The 17,797-nt window shown below is 40.2% G+C and overlaps 1 protein-coding gene across 2 annotated transcripts in view; it reads right to left on the bottom strand.

The window, feature by feature from the left end:
• LOC117264984 (uncharacterized) overlaps positions 1–14,736 on the bottom strand; it is a 40,887-nt gene extending 26,151 nt beyond the window's left edge. Inside the window, exons 1-2 of one of the 2 annotated variants that reach the window (XM_033639341.2) lie at positions 14,181–14,736; positions 5,652–5,764 (exon numbers count right to left, since the gene is read on the bottom strand). In XM_033639341.2, coding sequence (XP_033495232.1) covers positions 5,652–5,764; positions 14,181–14,642 — 575 coding nt within the window. In that variant the 5' untranslated portion in view covers positions 14,643–14,736. Of the gene's footprint in view, positions 1–5,651; positions 5,765–14,117 lie in introns of both variants that reach the window. The other variant, XM_033639340.2, reaches the window with a different exon arrangement.
• Positions 14,737–17,797: the final 3,061 nt, after the last annotated feature.

The raw sequence follows: 17,797 nt of genomic DNA on the forward strand, positions 1-17,797 counted from the left end.
CCTAACCAAAGATACTGGATTACTACTGTACTATACAGTATACTATACTGTACTATTGCTACTAGGGAATATCCAGTGGTTTATCCACCGTCTTTCTTTGTTGTTCGAGGTCCGCCATCTTTAAGGCCGTCTCATGTCTCTTATTCCTGCCAGTAAGGAGTTAGCGTTAGGAGTTAGGAGGGATCTGTTAGGTGCAATGAGTAAAGTAACACGAGAGGTTCCTAACAGGAAGTCTTTTTCAGCTTGAGGCCCTGACGTATAAATACCCGCCCCCTACATCTGGCTCATTTGAACGAGATGGCAGAGAAACAGTGCAAGTGTACCCGTTACATGCATTTTTTGCAATGAAACGCTGTCATTCACATGCCTACGTGACTACAAAGAGTAATGTTAATGATATGTCATGCAAGACTGTCATGTTGTAATTAAGTTTATTTCATTCACAACCCGTTGCGTTGTTCAGCGGACTGTCGGTGATGTGTGGCTGTTAAATGTGCAGCTATTATATGTGCAGCTATAATGTGACTTGGGATGTACACCAAACGCTGGCTTTGTTATGCAGCAGATCCAGCTGTGCCGGCGTCATCAGAAAAGGACATCGCTTTAGTTTGGTTAGCAGTAATTTTAAGGGACTTGGGTACCCATGGTGTCCTTCTGCTTTTTCTTCTTCTTGTGTTACCTTGTGTGTATTGGCGGTTAATACAGCATTACCGCCACCTAGTGGATTGGAAGCATATTACACCTATAATGGGCTTTTATTGGGAAAAATAGCTCAAATGCGACCCCCAGTGGTAAAATTAGGTATATAATTCGATATATCGGTTCGGTTAGATATCTGGCTTTAAATCAAACCGGTTGGAAAATTTTCAAACCGGCACAAGCCTAGTATGTAGTGTATATTATGTGTATAATAGACCAGGCAAAGATACATCTCTACCTGGTCCATCACAACACAATACATTTACGATTTATAGAAAGCTGCTTAAATCTTGTGTATCATTAAATTATGTTGTGTATATTGTGTATATAATGTGTATAATAGACCAAGCAAAGATACATCTCTGCCTGGTCTATCACAACTAATAACAGACACTGGAAAACACCGGAATGTGACCACTGCCATAGCACAATATCAATTTATAAAAAGCAACTCAAATCTTGTGTGTCATTCATACCCGAGAGTTCAATGGTGGACAGTTCATTAATCCAAAATGCCTCTCTTCTCAGTAGCTGTTTGATAATATTTCCCCCTCTCGGGTTGGGTAGCACTCTTTCGTTTCCAATGAATCTAAGGGAAGCAGCCAAACCGTGTTGTTTGTCTTTATAATGTCTGGCAATGGCGTAATCAAGATTATTCTGTCTTATGGATGCTTTGTGTTCAGCAATTCTTAATTTTAGATTGCGTTACGTCTGGCCGACATACATTAGGCCACAAGGGCATATCAGAACGTAGATGACATGAGTGGATAAACAATTGATGACTTCCTTTATACTGTATTTCTTGCCAGATCGAGGATGGTTGAATGTTTTCGTGTCAAATGTGTTCGCACAATGTGCACATTTTCCACATTGATACTTACCATACACCTGCTGGGAAAGCCAATTAGTTTGTGTAGGCTCCTTGTAGATGGAACTGACAACAATGTCGCGAATATTTTTGCCTCTCCTAAAGCAAAAGCAAGGTTTAGAGGCAGATAGATGTTTTAAACTCGGGTCACATTCCAGCATTTTCCAGTGGCTGTTAATTATCTGCTTGACCTGCCTAGATGCTGTGGAGTATTCTGATACAAAAGTAATATTGTTTACATTTTCATGGTGGGAGGGTTTCAGTTCTAATAGTTCCTGTCTCTTCTTCATGATAGTTTCCTCCACTGCCCCATCGATAAGAGACTGGCCATATCCCCTTTGTTTAAATCGTTCAGCCATGTCTTTAGACTTCACATTGTAGTCATCCTCGTCACTGCGTATTCTCCTCAACCTGATGAACTGCCCATGTGGGATGTTTTTAATGAGGTGGTCAGGGTGGAAACTAGCAGCATGCAACACAGTGTTTCTATCTGTGTCTTTACGATAGATAGATGTATCCAATGTCCTGTTGTCATTCACAGAAATAAGTAGACCTAAAAATGAATTTTTTTCTGTGCTGTATTCCATGGTGAATTTCAAGTTGGAGTAAGAACCATTAATATAGTTGTTGAATGCTGCAAGTTCCTCTTCACTACCTTAAAAACCCATCACAATGTCATCAATAAACCTCCCAAAAAACAATACATTATCGATAAATGGGTTGTGTTGAATATATGTCTCTCCTCCCACAGCCCTATTAGTACAGCGGATTAGCAGATAAATTGTGCACTTTCTGAAAAAAGCATGAAATTTCTACCATAGTTTGTACATACCATAAGGTTTATTTTCAGATGTGGAGGGAAGTCAGATTTGACCTCTGAGGCCCGGGAGAGGTCAAATTCAAGATGGCCACCATTAATATTCAAATATGCTTAACTTTGGAACCAAACACAGTAGATAAACATTTAAGGTGTCATTTCCAACTAAATTTAGGGTGCCCATTCAGTTGATGATACTTTTGAAATCACGAGAATTCAAGAAAATGCATTAGGTCAAAGTCATGGTCAAATTATGCAGACGGAGTGAGATAAAGGGTGCAAAAAGATGGTTTATTTCCAACATAATAACAGTAATGATAATGATTATTAAAAATGTATTTACTTACAATATTTCAGTATGCCTACTATGCTTCTTATACTGAAACTTGCTTTGAAATCAGTAATAGCACGTCTACATTTACATGCCAGCTATTAGCTCTCAAGCCTGTTTGATACCTGCGGCACAGTATTGAACTAGGCTACTTTGCTATAACCATTCCCTTAATTCAGCTATAGTTCTACTTCACACAAATTACCAAGATGAAATCTCTAGAACATGCGCTGTTCAATCATTCAACTGACTTCAGCTCATGTATGTTCCAGACTGTCTTCTAGTTTATCTAGCAGAATTATTTTGACACACGCCTTTTTTTTTTTTTTTTTTTTTTTTGAAATCACAGAAGCTTGCTAGCTAACTAACTAGGCAGACTCATTCCTGGCTACAATCAAATTCAGTGTATTTGCATGTTAAGGCTTTACTCAAGTATACTTATATTGGCGGCGTTTCCCAGATGGCTCTTAGCGCTAAGAGCTTCTTAAGAACGCTCTTAAGCCTCCCATAAAAGAAAAACACATTTCCCAGATTGCTCTTAGCTTAAGAAGATCTTTCACTAAGAAGGAGTTGCAAGATCGAGCTAACCCACTCTTAACAGTCTTCTTAGCAACCAAACGCTCACAGATCCAGCCGTGTCAGGCAAATTAATATTACACTAAGCAAGGAGATATTGAAACAGTGTGCACCGTATATATTTTGATCTATTTCATACTTCAGATTTATGTTACTTGGCATTAATTGGCGACAGAAAAGAACGAATTTCATTCTGCAGGGAAACGTGTGTCCTTACTGTACATATGACAATAAACACTTTGAATCTTGAATCTATATGTTTTATGAAGGCCCTATGTGCGCTTAAAGCTGTGGCACAAGTTACGCACGAAATCTGGCGGAATAATAATAATAATAATAATAATAATAATAATAATAAGAAGAAGAAGAAGAAGAAGAAGAAGAAGAAGAAAAATAAGTATGAGGAAGAACAAGTGTGTTCCTGTGTGTGCTGTTCACATCAGGCACACAAATAAAATGAATCATCATGATTATCATAATTTGTCCGCACATATCCCACATCTGCATGCATATATCAGATAGTTTACCGCACTAAAAAAATGCATCAGGGCACAACAGAGACACATCCACCCTCCAAACCTGTGACATTCAGATATCAGGCAACTGACAGGTGTAATTGAGCTCAGCTGGAACCTCATCAAGGGATGCTCCACCTGCTACTCTATATAAAGGCGTTGCCACATCACACGTGTGAGATACCATGGCTGCTTTACAGCATATTCTCGCTGCTAACCAACAGCGTTGCCGCGTGCGAAGCCAAACCGTGTAAATGCATTTGTGTGTCAGCACTTCAACTCACTCAACGTGCTGTCAGACCAGGCTGTCCAAATGAAGTACCGAGATACAACGCCTCATCAACTAGAGTCTCTACACATCCGGAGGGTAACCCGGTGCAATTTCACCTTCAGCCCGGAGGTGCAATGCCTGGCTGCGCTGCGTTTTAAGCAGTGGGGAGCTTCCTGGACGTGGTGGGAGACGGCACTGGCCTCAGCAAGGCGTCTATGTTTTTTTGTTTAAATATAATACATCTCCTCATGATTCTCTTACCAAGACTACTTCTTATTTAGTTGTAGTCTTGTTTTCATCATGAAAATAGGTCATTAACAAATATTTATCGTCTTAGTTTTTCATTAAAATTATTAGAACACACATATACATGAGCAGCAGGGAATTAGTGCGTTAGGTAGCAGTGTTGTGTGTGACTTATGCACTGATTAAGTGGTGGGTGATAGAGCGATCTGAAGAGCAATCCTAAGAAGGGCATTAAGAACGCATCTGGGAAACACTCATATCTTAGCAACCCTTCTTACCAAAGACGTTCTTAACTGTGCTCTTAAGTCTTAAGATCGCTCTCAACTGGGAAACGCGGTCATTGTCTGTACACAGTCAGTCAGTTTACCTGGTAGGATATTTATGTCAGAAGTGCTCGCTGTCTCGTCACTTGTGCATACTGTAGCCTACTCATCATGTTGCCTACTGACTACATTGCTAACGGCATTAGCTACTGATGTTCTAGAGGGCCATCTGCTGATAATGATGTGCTTAGCAGGAAAAAATAACCACACATCCCAGTAAATGATAACTAATTACTGAATGATACATGAGAGTAAAAAGAAATTGAAATATGTTTTGGGGTTCATTAAAAAAAAAAAAAATAAATAAAAAAGAGGGGAAAATGTTTTTTTTACCTTGACCTTTACCTAAATGCATTTTCTTGAATTCCATTGATCTCAGAAGTATCACTAACTGAATGGGCACCCTAAACTTAGTTGGAAATGACACAAATGTTTTTCTATTGTGTTTGGTTCCAAAGTTAAGCATATTTGAATATTAGTGGCGACCATCTTTAATTTGACCTCTCCCAGGGCCTCAGAGGTCAAATCTGACTTCCCTCCACATCTGAAAATAAACCTTATGGTATGTACTAACTATGGTAGAAATTTCATGCTTTTTCAAAAAGTGCACAATTCCTCATAATTTAAGAGCTTATCCGCTGTACTATATGTATAAGTTTGCATAACTGGGGGCGAATGGTGAACCCATGCTAGTTCCGTGTGAAAAGCAGTGGTCAAAGGTTCAACCAGAGGCTTGTAGATGGCTATCAAATGTGCCAAATTTAGTTGAGAACATAGCCAGGGGACATATAACCAAATAATATTATAACAATAATTCATAACAGACCAAAAATTCATGATAGTTTTTTTGTGACTAAAGAAGTATGTGCTCCAAGCATTCCATCAAAGAAAGAGTTGTAGAAATTATTGGAAAATCAGTCTGCCATGATATACGTGTTCTTCATAAGTCTATGAAAACTTTTGATCACAACTGTATCTAAATGCTGCTGAAAACCCTGAAATTACCTGTTGTAATGGCAGTGGATGGGAAGGCTGAGTGGCACAACTCTGATGACGTAGCCCTGTGGAGGTGGAGTGTAACAAAGCCAATAGGTATACACCAGCTGACCACCAACAACCTGAGAGACAGGAAGTACAGAGATGCAATAGGAATTCAATTTTCAGTCCATCTAAATTTAAGACAATTTGAATAAATCTAGATGTCACCATCTTCACACTGTTATGTAGGATCGAGCCAGGAGTGATTCAACAAGCTGATGAAAATGCTGCAGATAAGCCTCACCATAATAAAGCCAAGTGTGCTGTGTGCTGATGAATAGAAAAATAAATATGAAGCATACACTTGATTTCATAAAGTGATGTTCAGACTCTTCATGCTCTTTTTACCAAATACCTCAATATCAATATTGCAGCATTACAGTAGGGTTGACTATTGGTACTTTCACAAAATATTCACACACAATGATATATATACATGCATACATACATACATATATATATATATACACACACAGTACAGGCCAAAAGTTTGGACACACCTTCTCATTCAATGCATTTTCTTTATTTTCATGACTATTTACATTGTAGATTCTCACTGAAGGCATCAAAACTATGAATGAACACATGTGGAGTTATGTACTTAACAAAAAAAGGTGAAATAACTGAAAACATGTTTTATATTCTAGTTTCTTCAAAATAGCCACCCTTTGCTCTGATTACTGCTTTGCACACTCTTGGCATTCTCTCGATGAGCTTCAAGAGGTAGTCACCTGAAATGGTTTTCCAACTGTCTTGAAGGAGTTCCCAGAGGTGTTTAGCACTTGTTGGCCCCTTTGCCTTCACTCTGCAGTCCAGCTCACCCCAAACCATCTCGATTGGGTTCAGGTCCGGTGACTGTGGAGGCCAGGTCATCTGCCGCAGCACTCCATCACTCTCCTTCTTGGTCAAATAGCCCTTACACAGCCTGGAGGTGTGTTTGGGGTCATTGTCCTGTTGGGGTTATTGTCAGTTGCTTTAACGCTGCTTTAACGTCTACTTCAAGTCATAACCCACACTGGTTCTGTTTAAGCACTTATAGCTCTCCTTCTTTCTACGACTTTCTCGCTAATCTCTTAGCTGTTGTTTGCACGCTCTTAGGCTTGTTAGCTACTTTAGCTTAGCCATGGCTTCTCCTTCTCCTGCTCTTTCTTGCCCGGTGTGCCAAATGTTCAGTTATGCCTCTGCCTCCTTTAGCGACAGTGGTAATTGTAATAAGTGTAGCTTATTTGCTGCGTTGGAGGCGAGGCTTAGTGAATTAGAAGCGCGGCTCCGCACCATGGAAAACCATTCAGTAGCTGCGGTAGTTAGCCAGCCCCCTGTAGCCGGTGCGGAGCCACATAGCATAGCCTTAGCCTCAGCTAACTGTCCTCCGGTAACTCCCGTTCAGCCGGGAGGTTGGGTTACAGTTCGCCAGAAGCACAGCTCCAAGCAGAAGCCCACGGCTCACCACCAGCCTGTTCACGTTTCCAACCGCTTTTCCCCACTCAGCGACACACCCGCTGAGGATAAAACTCTGGTTATTGGCAGCTCTATTCTGAGGAACGTGAAGTTAGCAACACCAGCGGCCATAGTCAAATGTATCCCTGGGGCCAGAGCGGGCGACATTGAATCAAATTTAAGACTGCTGGCTAAAGCTAAACGTAGATTCAGTAAGATTGTTATTCACGTCAGCGGCAATGACACCCGGTTACGCCAATCGGAGGTCACTAAAATTAATATTGCCTCGGTGTGTGAATATGCAAAAACGATGTCGGACTCCGTAGTTTTCTCTGGACCCCTCCCAAATCTGACCAGTGATGACATGTTTAGCCGCATGTCATCATTTAACCGCTGGCTGTCCAGGTGGTGTCCAGCAAACGATGTGGGTTTTGTTAATAATTGGCAAACTTTCTGGGGAAAACCTGGTCTTATTAGGAGAGACGGCATTCACCCCACTTTGGATGGAGCTGCTCTCATTTCTAGGAACCTGGCAAACTTTATTAGTAATTTAAATCCCTGACAACCCAGAGTTGAGACCAGGACAGAGAGTTGCAGTCCTAAACGCCTCTCTGAGCTTCTAGTTCAGTTACCCAGCCATAGTTTTCATAGTTTTATACAAACGGTGTCTGTCCCCCGACCACCTAAATTATTTAAATCTAAAATTAAACAAAGAGGAGTTGTGCATAACAACCTCATAAAAATTAAAACCTCTTCTGTGACAGAAAGACAAAACAGGAGAATTAAATGCGGACTGTTAAATATCAGGTCTCTATCGTCTAAAGCAGTGTTAGTAAACGAATTAATATCAGATAATCATATTGATTTACTCAGTCTCACTGAAACCTGGCTGTGTCAAGATGAATATGTTAGTCTAAATGAGTCCACTCCTCCCAGTCATAATAATACCCACATTCCTCGAGGCAGCGGCCGAGGAGGGGGAGTTGCAGCCATTTTTAACTCTAGTCTGTTAATCAGCCCTAAACCTAAACTAGATTATAATTCATTTGAAAGCCTCGTTCTTAGTGTTTTACATCCGACCTGGAAAACCTTGCAGCCACTTTTATTTGTTATAGTGTACCGTGCTCCTGGCCCGTATTCTGAATTTGTATCTGAATTCTCAGAGTTTTTATCCAGTTTAGTTCTTAAATCAGATAAAGTTATTATTGTAGGCGATTTTAACATTCATGTCGACGTTGATAATGACTCCCTGGCTACCGCGTTTATCTCATTAATAGACTCCATTGGCTTCAGTCAGGGTGTACATGAACCCACTCACTGTTTTAACCATACCCTCGATCTAGTTCTGACGTATGGAATTGAAATTGATAACCTAAAAGTCTTTCCACAGAATCCCTTGCTATCAGATCATTATCTGATTACTTTTGATTTCTTTTTACTCGATTACACGCCACTCAGCAACAGTTACTATACTAGATGTTTATCAGATAGTGCTGTCACAAAATTTAAGGAAAAGATTACTTCGTCGTTAAATTCAATACCAATACCTTCAGTAACAGAGGTTTCCCGTGCCGACTTTAACCTCTCCCAAATTGATCATTTTGTTGATAGCGCCGTAGGCTCGTTGCGAACAACGCTCGACTCTGTAGCTCCTCTTAAAAAGAAGTTAACAAAGCAAAGAAAGTTTGCTCCTTGGTATAACTCTCAAACCCGTAGGTTAAAACAAATATCGCGAAAATTTGAAAGGAATTGGCGATTAACCAAACTGGAAGAATCTCGTTTAATCTGGACAGACAGTCTCAAAACTTATAAGAGGGGCCTCCGCAATGCCAGAGCAAACTATTACTCAGCATTAATAGAAGAAAACAAGAACAACCCCAGGTTTCTTTTCAGCACTGTAGCCAGGCTGACTGAGAGTCAAAGCTCTATTGAGCCTTGTATTCCTTTAGCCCTTAGCAGTAATGATTTTATGAGCTTTTTTAATGACAAAATTCTAACTATTAGAGGCAAAATTCATGACCTCCTGCCCTCGGATGGTAGGCCTACCTATCTAACCTCAAACACAGCTGTAGAATCTAATATATATTTAGATTGCTTCTCCCCAATTTCTCTTCAAGAATTGACCGCAGTGATTTCTTCATCTAAATCATCAACGTGTCTCTTAGACCCCATCCCAACTAGGCTACTTAAGGAGGTCTTTCCTTTAGTTAACACTCATATATTAGATATGATCAATATATCCCTATTAACAGGCTATGTACCACAGTCTTTTAAGGTAGCTGTAATTAAACCTCTCCTAAAAAAGCCCACCCTGGATCCAGAGGTGTTAGCCAACTATAGACCAATATCTAATCTTCCCTTTATGTCAAAGATCCTTGAGAAAGTAGTCGCAGACCAGCTGTGTGATTTTCTCCAGGATAATAATTTATTTGAGGAATTTCAGTCAGGATTTAGAGTGCATCATAGCACTGAGACAGCTCTAGTTAAAATTACAAATGACCTTCTGATTGCTTCAGACAAAGGACTCGTCTCTGTTCTTGTTTTATTAGATCTTAGTGCGGCGTTTGACACAATTGACCATCAAATTCTACTGCAGAGACTGGATCACTTAATTGGCCTAAAAGGTTCAGCACTAAGCTGGTTTAAATTTTATTTATCTGATCGTTTTCAATTTGTTGACGTTTGTAATGAATCATCCTTACGTACCAAAGTTTGTTTTGGAGTTCCGCAAGGTTCTGTGCTCGGACCAATCCTATTTACTCTATATATGCTTCCTTTAGGTAACATCATTAGAAATCACTCTATAAATTTCCATTGTTATGCGGATGATACACAGTTGTATTTATCGATGAAGCCAGAAGAAAGTAATCAATTAACTAAACTCCATAACTGCCTTAAAGACATAAAAAATTGGATGAGCACCAATTTCCTGATGTTAAATTCAGACAAAACTGAAGTTATTGTTCTTGGCCCCAAACAACTCAGAGACTCTTTATCTGATGACATAGTTTCTCCAGATGGCATTGCTCTGGCCTCTAGCACTACCGTAAGAAACCTCGGAGTAATATTTGATCAAGATTTGTCTTTTAATTCTCATTTAAAGCAAACCTCACGGACTGCATTTTTTCATCTGCGTAATATTGCGAAAATTAGGCCTATCCTGACCCGAAAAGATGCAGAAAAATTGGTCCACGCTTTTGTTACCTCAAGGCTGGATTACTGTAACTCTCTATTATCAGGTAGCTCTAGTAAGTCCTTAAAAACTCTCCAGCTAATTCAGAATGCAGCAGCTCGTGTGCTAACAGGAACTAAGAAACGAGATCATATTTCTCCTGTTTTAGCTTCTCTGCACTGGCTCCCTGTAAAATCCAGAATTGAATTTAAAATCCTACTGTTAACTTATAAAGCTCTAAATGGTCAAGCTCCATCATATCTTAGAGAGCTCATAGTGCCATATTATCCCACCAGAACACTGCGCTCTGAGAACGCAGGGTTACTCGTGGTCCCTAAAGTCTCCAAAAGCAGATCAGGAGCCAGAGCCTTCAGCTATCAGGCTCCTCTCCTGTGGAATCATCTTCCTGTTACGGTCCGGGAGGCAGACACCGTCTCCACATTTAAGACTAGACTTAAGACTTTCCTCTTTGATAAAGCTTATAGTTAGGGCTGGCTCAGGCTTGCCCTGTACCAGCCCCTAGTTAGGCTGACTTAGGCCTAGTCTGCCGGAGGACCCCCTATAATACACCGGGCTCCCTCTCTCTCCCTCTCTCTCTCTCTCCCTCTCTCTCCCTCTCTCTCCCTCTCCCTCTCTCTCCCTCTCCCTCTCTCTCTCTCACTCTCATCCTATTACTGCATCTTGCTAACTCGGCCATTCTGGATGTCACTAACTCGGCTTCTTCTCCGGAGCCTTTGTGCTCCACTGTCTCTCAGATTAACTCATACCGCAGCGGTGCCTGGACAGTGTGACGTGTGTGGTTGTGCTGCTGCCGTGGTCCTGCCAGATGCCTCCTGCTGCTGCTGTCATCATTAGTCATACTTCTACTGTTATTATACACATATGACTATTGTCACACAAGTATACTGTCAGATATTAATACATACTTTCAACATATTGTACCACAGTAGCCAGAACTATAACTATAATATTATTACTTTCATTAATGTTGTTGTAAGCTACTGCCATTACCTGCATCTCTCTCTCTCTCTCTCTCTCTCTCTCTCTGTCTCATTGTGTCATATGGATTACTGTTAATTTATTATGCTGATCTGTTCTGTACGACATCTATTGCACGTCTGTCCGTCCTGGAAGAGGGATCCCTCCTCAGTTGCTCTTCCTGAGGTTTCTACTGTTTTTTTTTCCCCGTTAAAGGGTTTTTTTTTGGGGAGTTTTTCCTTATCCGCTGTGAGGGTCTTAAGGACAGAGGGATGTCGTATGCTGTAAAGCCCTGTGAGGCAAATTGTGATTTGTGATATTGGGCTTTATAAATAAAATTGAATTGAAAAATAAATGATCGTCCAACTAAACGCAAACCGGATGGGATGGCATGTCGCTGCAGGATGCTGTGGTAGCCATGCTGGTTCAGTGTGCCTTCAATTTTGAATAAATCCCCAACAGTGTCACCAGCAAAACACCCCCACACCATCACACCTCCTCCTCCATGCTTCACAGTGGGAACCAGGCATGTGGAATCCATCCGTTCACCTTTTCTGCGTCTCACAAAGACACGGCGGTTGGAACCAAAGATCTCAAATTTGGACTCATCAGACCAAAGCACAGATTTCCACTGGTCTAATGTCCATTCCTTGTGTTTCTTGGCCCAAACAAATCTCTTCTGCTTGTTGCCTCTCCTTAGCAGTGGTTTCCTAGCAGCTATTTGACCATGAAGGCCTGATTGGCGCAGTCTCCTCTTAACAGTTGTTCTAGAGATGGGTCTGCTGCTAGAACTCTGTGTGGCATTCATCTGGTCTCTGATCTGAGCTGCTGTTAACTTGCGATTTCTGAGGCTGGTAACTCGGATGAACTTATCCTCAGAAGCAGAGGTGACTCTTGGTCTTCCTTTCCTGGGTCGGTCCTCATGTGTGCCAGTTGCTTGATGGTTTTTGCGATTCCACTTGGGGACACATTTAAAGTTTTTGCAATTTTCCGGACTGACTGACCTTCATTTCTTAAAGTAAGTCTTAAAGTGTATATATATATATATATGTGTGTGTGTGTGTGTGTGTGTGTGTGTGTGTGTATATATATATATATATATATATATATATATATATATATATATATATATATATATATATATATATATATATATATATATATATATATATATATATGTACACATACACACACACACACACACACACACACACATATACATATATGTGTGTGTCCTCTTTGATAAAGTCTCTCTCCCTCTCTCTCTCCCTCTCCCTCTCCCTAACCCTCTCCCTCCCTCCCTCCCTCCCTCCCTCCCTCGTAGGTCCGTAATTATTTTGTATTAATTATCTTAACTTTATATCTAAGGGGTTGTGTATGTTACCTTTTGTAAGACTGGAGCATTTTATTTTTCATGAGAAGCGCCACCTTCTGCTCGACCTGTTGACTCCCAATACTCGCAAAACAATAATGAATGGAAACGTGCATAAATTTGCATTTTCTTTAGCGCGTTTTCACAAAATCCGCTTAAAATTTGCTATACATTTAGATGGAAACCCAGCTAATGTTAATTTGTGCATTTGTTGTCAAATGCTAACATTAATGAAACCAACATCAATTCTGCTGTCAGTTGAACATCTTATTCTGTCCAAACTGTAACTAATTTGTATTTAGAAGAGGAAGATATTATGTTAACATGAAGCACTGAAGTTGTTACTGTTGTTCATTAATTATTTCATACATATCTTAAATGTTGAGTGTTTGTGAAGCACATACACACAGTTCTGTACTTGCATGAAAATATTAAAGCAAACTCACCAAATATAATTGAGCTCTTTTTTTTCCTCAAGGTGCTTTGTTGAAATATTTTGGTCCACAACAACAGCATACCTCTACAGTTGCCTCAACAGATGAAGGTAGGAGGAAGTTATTCTAAGTTCACAGTGACTTAAGAAATAAGAATAACTAAGAATAAGAATAATTTCATTGAGCCTCAGAGGGATCTGCTCTCCAGTTTAAATCTGTCATGAGATTATTTCATTTAAAATGACTGCACAAAAATTTGTCTTTCACAATGAGTTATTGTATTTATTTTTGTATTTTGTTGTTATTGTTTTCTTTGAAAGGAAGCATATTATGTGTTTTTGTTATTTAAATAATGTAAGGCAATTTTGCTGTAAATCATAACGTCTCCTTACATGGTAAAACAGAGACTTGATGTTGGACAACATCAACATACATATCAACCAGCAACCATCATTGGATATCTGTACATGACAAAACTACAAAAGAAAACAGTAAATTATTAGTTTAACTATTTTTTTTGTTTAATTAGTTTTTCATAGTTCATGTAGCATGAGCATATAATTTTGTTATAGATTGATAGGGTCTTACAAAAACAAATGATGACAATGGGTTTGCCTTTCTGAGGGCATGTATAGAAAATTGCACCATTTTTGATTTAACACGAGTTCTCCTTTGAACACGGGCATATTTCCAGGAGGTAATCGGGCCCCTCCACCCTATGGGCCCAGCGCAACAACACTGCCTGCACTGTCATTACTTATGCCCTTGAACACCACCCATGGGGTACCTTATAACATTTCACCTCTGCCACATCTGGGTGCAATTGAAGAGGTGAGTTCTAGAAAAAAAACTGTTCATTTGTAGCAGAGATGTGCATTATGTTATTATGAAACAAAATAATTAATCTCAAAACAGTTTTAATAACATTTAAGCAAAACTAAATTGTGCTCCACTCTCCCCTACAAATTAGTTGAACCTTAAAAACAGTGGCCACCATGTCTGCTATAGATACATCAGGTCACTTTGTACTCACAACTCACCAATTGTTGATCTTTTAGCATAAACACAAGTACAGGGAAGTGTTTGTAAAGTGGTGTCCCGACCTGAGACTCTCCGCTGCACTCCGTCAGTCTGGAGTGGAAGTAGAGGAAGCGGGGGCTGATCTTGGTGGCTTCACACGAACCCAGTCGGAACAGGGATGGAACAGTCCAACCGCGCAGCTGGAAGCGGTCCACGCGCACTGAGATGTGATCGATACCGCACCAGACTTCCACAGCACGTGCACCCATCTCTTGGACACTCTGGTGTTGCCTCGTAGGCGGTAACAGCAGCTCGGTCAGTCTGGCTGGAAGCGGTCTCTTATGAGGAACCGGTAGAAGCAGTTCTTTTGCTACAAGTGGCTGTGGTGCATGCTGAAACATGGGCAGGTGGTAGAATGCAGGCAGCGGGGCTTCATTGTCATTAGTCTTAACCGGATTGATTCCTGCCGACCATGTAGCGCGCTGAAGCGGACTTCCCAGTGTACTACAAAACAATGTCCACAGAAGGCACGTGGACACAGACATGATCTGAAAAAGAGGAGCAGCAAGTGGTGCGACCAGTGGAGAGCCAGGTGTGGTCTGATCTCATTCTGCGTCTCCAAGTCATTATCACACCTGCTGCCCTGCCTATTAACCTCACAGCGACGTGACGAGAACAGCTAGCTGACAGTTAGAATGTTATTTATCAACGATGTTATTTAGGCCTATTAAACAGCTAATTTATTAAATTCAGTCACCAACGATTGTTGTTTGACAGCTCATATTGAAATTCCATGAGTTAGCCTTTCAGACCCCACAGCATTTACATGTAGGCTATTATTTAAGTTAGGCTATATCTTATATTATTATTTTACTTTAAAATATAATAGGCCTATTAAGACCCTGTGTACCCATACTCAGGGGAGGAAAAGAAAACGTTATCGTTTACGTCACTGATGTCATTAATGTCATTAATGTCGGGAATTATTAGACTGTCAGAGCTGTAAACCAGTCTGTACACATTTTATTTGAGGAATCTTCATGTCCCACTTGACACCAAACATCTACAATATCAAATGCAATCCCAATTCCAAAAAAATTGAGATGCTGCGTGAAACTTAAATAAAAACAGAATACAAAGATCTGTAAATCCTTTTAGACATATTTTCAATTGAATACATTACAAATAGGCCTACCATGGTTTTTCATTTTTACGTTTTAAACAAAAAAACTAAAAATGATAAAACACAGCTGTTTTTCCGTTTTTGTTGTCTGAATCAATAAATGAAAAAACGAGAAAACCAAATTCAAATAACGGTCCGATTTTGGTTTCTTCCAATGCCTGTTTTCATCTTTCCTCTTGAAAAGAACGTGAAGAAAAGTAAGACAGGTGAGCTTCCCAGAAGCCCAAGTAAATATGGGCCTTTCAAAATAAAAGCCAAGAGAATACAATAGCCATTCTATAACATTAACATTATGCGAGCACATACCAGGGTAACATCCGAGGAAAAATACATTAATATAAATTAATCAATCAGACAAATTAATAAGTAAATAAATAAATACACCAAAAAATGGACCAATGGAAACAGGGATTGATTACGTGTAGATTAATATTGTGCATTTGATTTATCTACACAGCATGAGTAAAGTCTTAGATTAATGATTTGCATTTTTTGGTGCAATACAGTTCACAATATAGTTTAAACAACAATTACCAGCAATTACTGTGTGTGCAGAGTTGTTACTTTTAGCAGTGGTATTTAACTGGGTTTCCATCGTAATGCGCTGTTGCCTGAGCCAGAGAGGAAGTAGGTTAAGCTAACTCTCCACCAGCAGATGGCAGTATGAGTACTTAAATGTATGCCTGGTTTGTCTCTTTGTGAACTGTTGGCTTATTTTCCAGGTTACTGATGCAGATGTATTTAATACTATTCATTTAATTTGATATTTGATGTTTATGGTTTATTTACAACCTAGTTATAGACAACATGTATTTACTTTTTATTCAGAACCACACGTAGGCCTACCTGTATGGAAGAATGAGCATGTGTTGATAGTGAGGCAGAAATAAAAATGAAAAATAAACGAAAAATAAAGACACATTTGGGTTGTTATTATCAGACACGATTCAGTGGATTAGGCTTCAGTTACCAGCCAGTCACAGCACCACCTGTACACTATACCTTCATCATTTACTCTCAGCTCAGAATCAAACCTGTATGTCCTTCTGTTCCAACTCTTGGTCTAAAGAATGATTTACTACTATGCTATATAGTGTGAACACTGCTTTAAGAGTTGACTGTATCCAGCAGTATGCTCACATCTGGGCACTGCTGAGCAGATTCTCTCTCTGCGGCTTCTTGGTCCTGTGTACTCTGAAAATGGTTGCTGTCAAAGTCTGACACGTGACACCCATGTCATTGATCCAACCTCAATATCAGTCTACAGCCATTGATGGATCTGGCAGCAGACCAGTAACAGCCAGTTGAGGAATGAGTTGATGGCCTCCCTGCAGGAGCTGAGAGGACAGGTCCAGGAGTTGCAGCAAGACAGACAGGCTGGCTATGAGGCGATAACTCAATGCTATGAGAGAGGAGCTGAGACAGCAAACCATCCTCAGCCTGAAGGAGCAGCAAGAAACCTCCATCACCACCAACAGCTCCCTTCACCCTGAATCACAGCCCTCCACCTCCACCCTGACTGACAGCAGGCCATCACAACAACATGCCGGAATGGCCAACCCCACCCCACCTACCACTGACTCACACAGGGAGGCCATTTGGAGAGGAAAAGACAACCAGTGATGCTGATGTTGTGATCCTAATTGAATCAAATTGGTTAGTGAGAAACAGCTTTTCCCCAAATACAGTTTATAAAATCCAGTGCCCTAGGACTGTCAACATCCACCTTTGGTCAGCATAGCCATCTATGACAGACACAGGTAGTAAAGACCTGAGACTACATAAGGTAACAGAGTCTGTGAAGAGAGTAGCACAGAGACCCAAACAGGCCTTCCCCTCCAGGATCAGTGTTTCCACCATCATTTCATGAAGAGACTTCCATCCTGACACTTCACCCATATTCACCAGGCTTCATCTTGCACCACATCCTGCCAATCCAGCCCAATATCATGCCATGAGGAGCTCTCCTGATGCGCTGATGACACCATCCAGCACTGACAACACTGCAGACTGGAGAGAGATCACCTGCTCAGGCTTATATGTAGCCCACCAGATTTATGAGCTGTGATACTTGAATGTGTTGTGAAAACTCTTTACATTTGACTAATCAGACAAGTGCTAATCCCAAGCTCCATATAGACCACCACTGTTCACAAAGAATTATTTATTTTCACTGTGTATAAAAGAAAACATCTTACCTAAGCTTTAACCGCCCTCTTCCAATTAGGACGTTTGTGCCAAATTTGAATAAATTCCCTCAAAGTGTACTTGAGATATAGCATTCACAATAATGATGATAATAAAGGATGATCATTTTGCATACACAATTAATGACTGTATATAAGAAAACCAGAAGTGGCATTAGACACCAACCTGATGAAGGGAAGCCCAAAGTGTTTGTTGAATACAGCATTGTGTACCTGAGAAGAGTAGTGGTTTTTATGTTTTAATTGTGATGGACTTGCATTGAAGCTCAACATGGTTTGCACCATGCTGTAAGTGAATTAATTGAAAATT

Source organism: Epinephelus lanceolatus, chromosome 10 (genome assembly GCF_041903045.1).
Source record: "Epinephelus lanceolatus isolate andai-2023 chromosome 10, ASM4190304v1, whole genome shotgun sequence".
In the NCBI taxonomy this organism is placed as follows: domain Eukaryota; kingdom Metazoa; phylum Chordata; class Actinopteri; order Perciformes; family Serranidae; genus Epinephelus; species Epinephelus lanceolatus.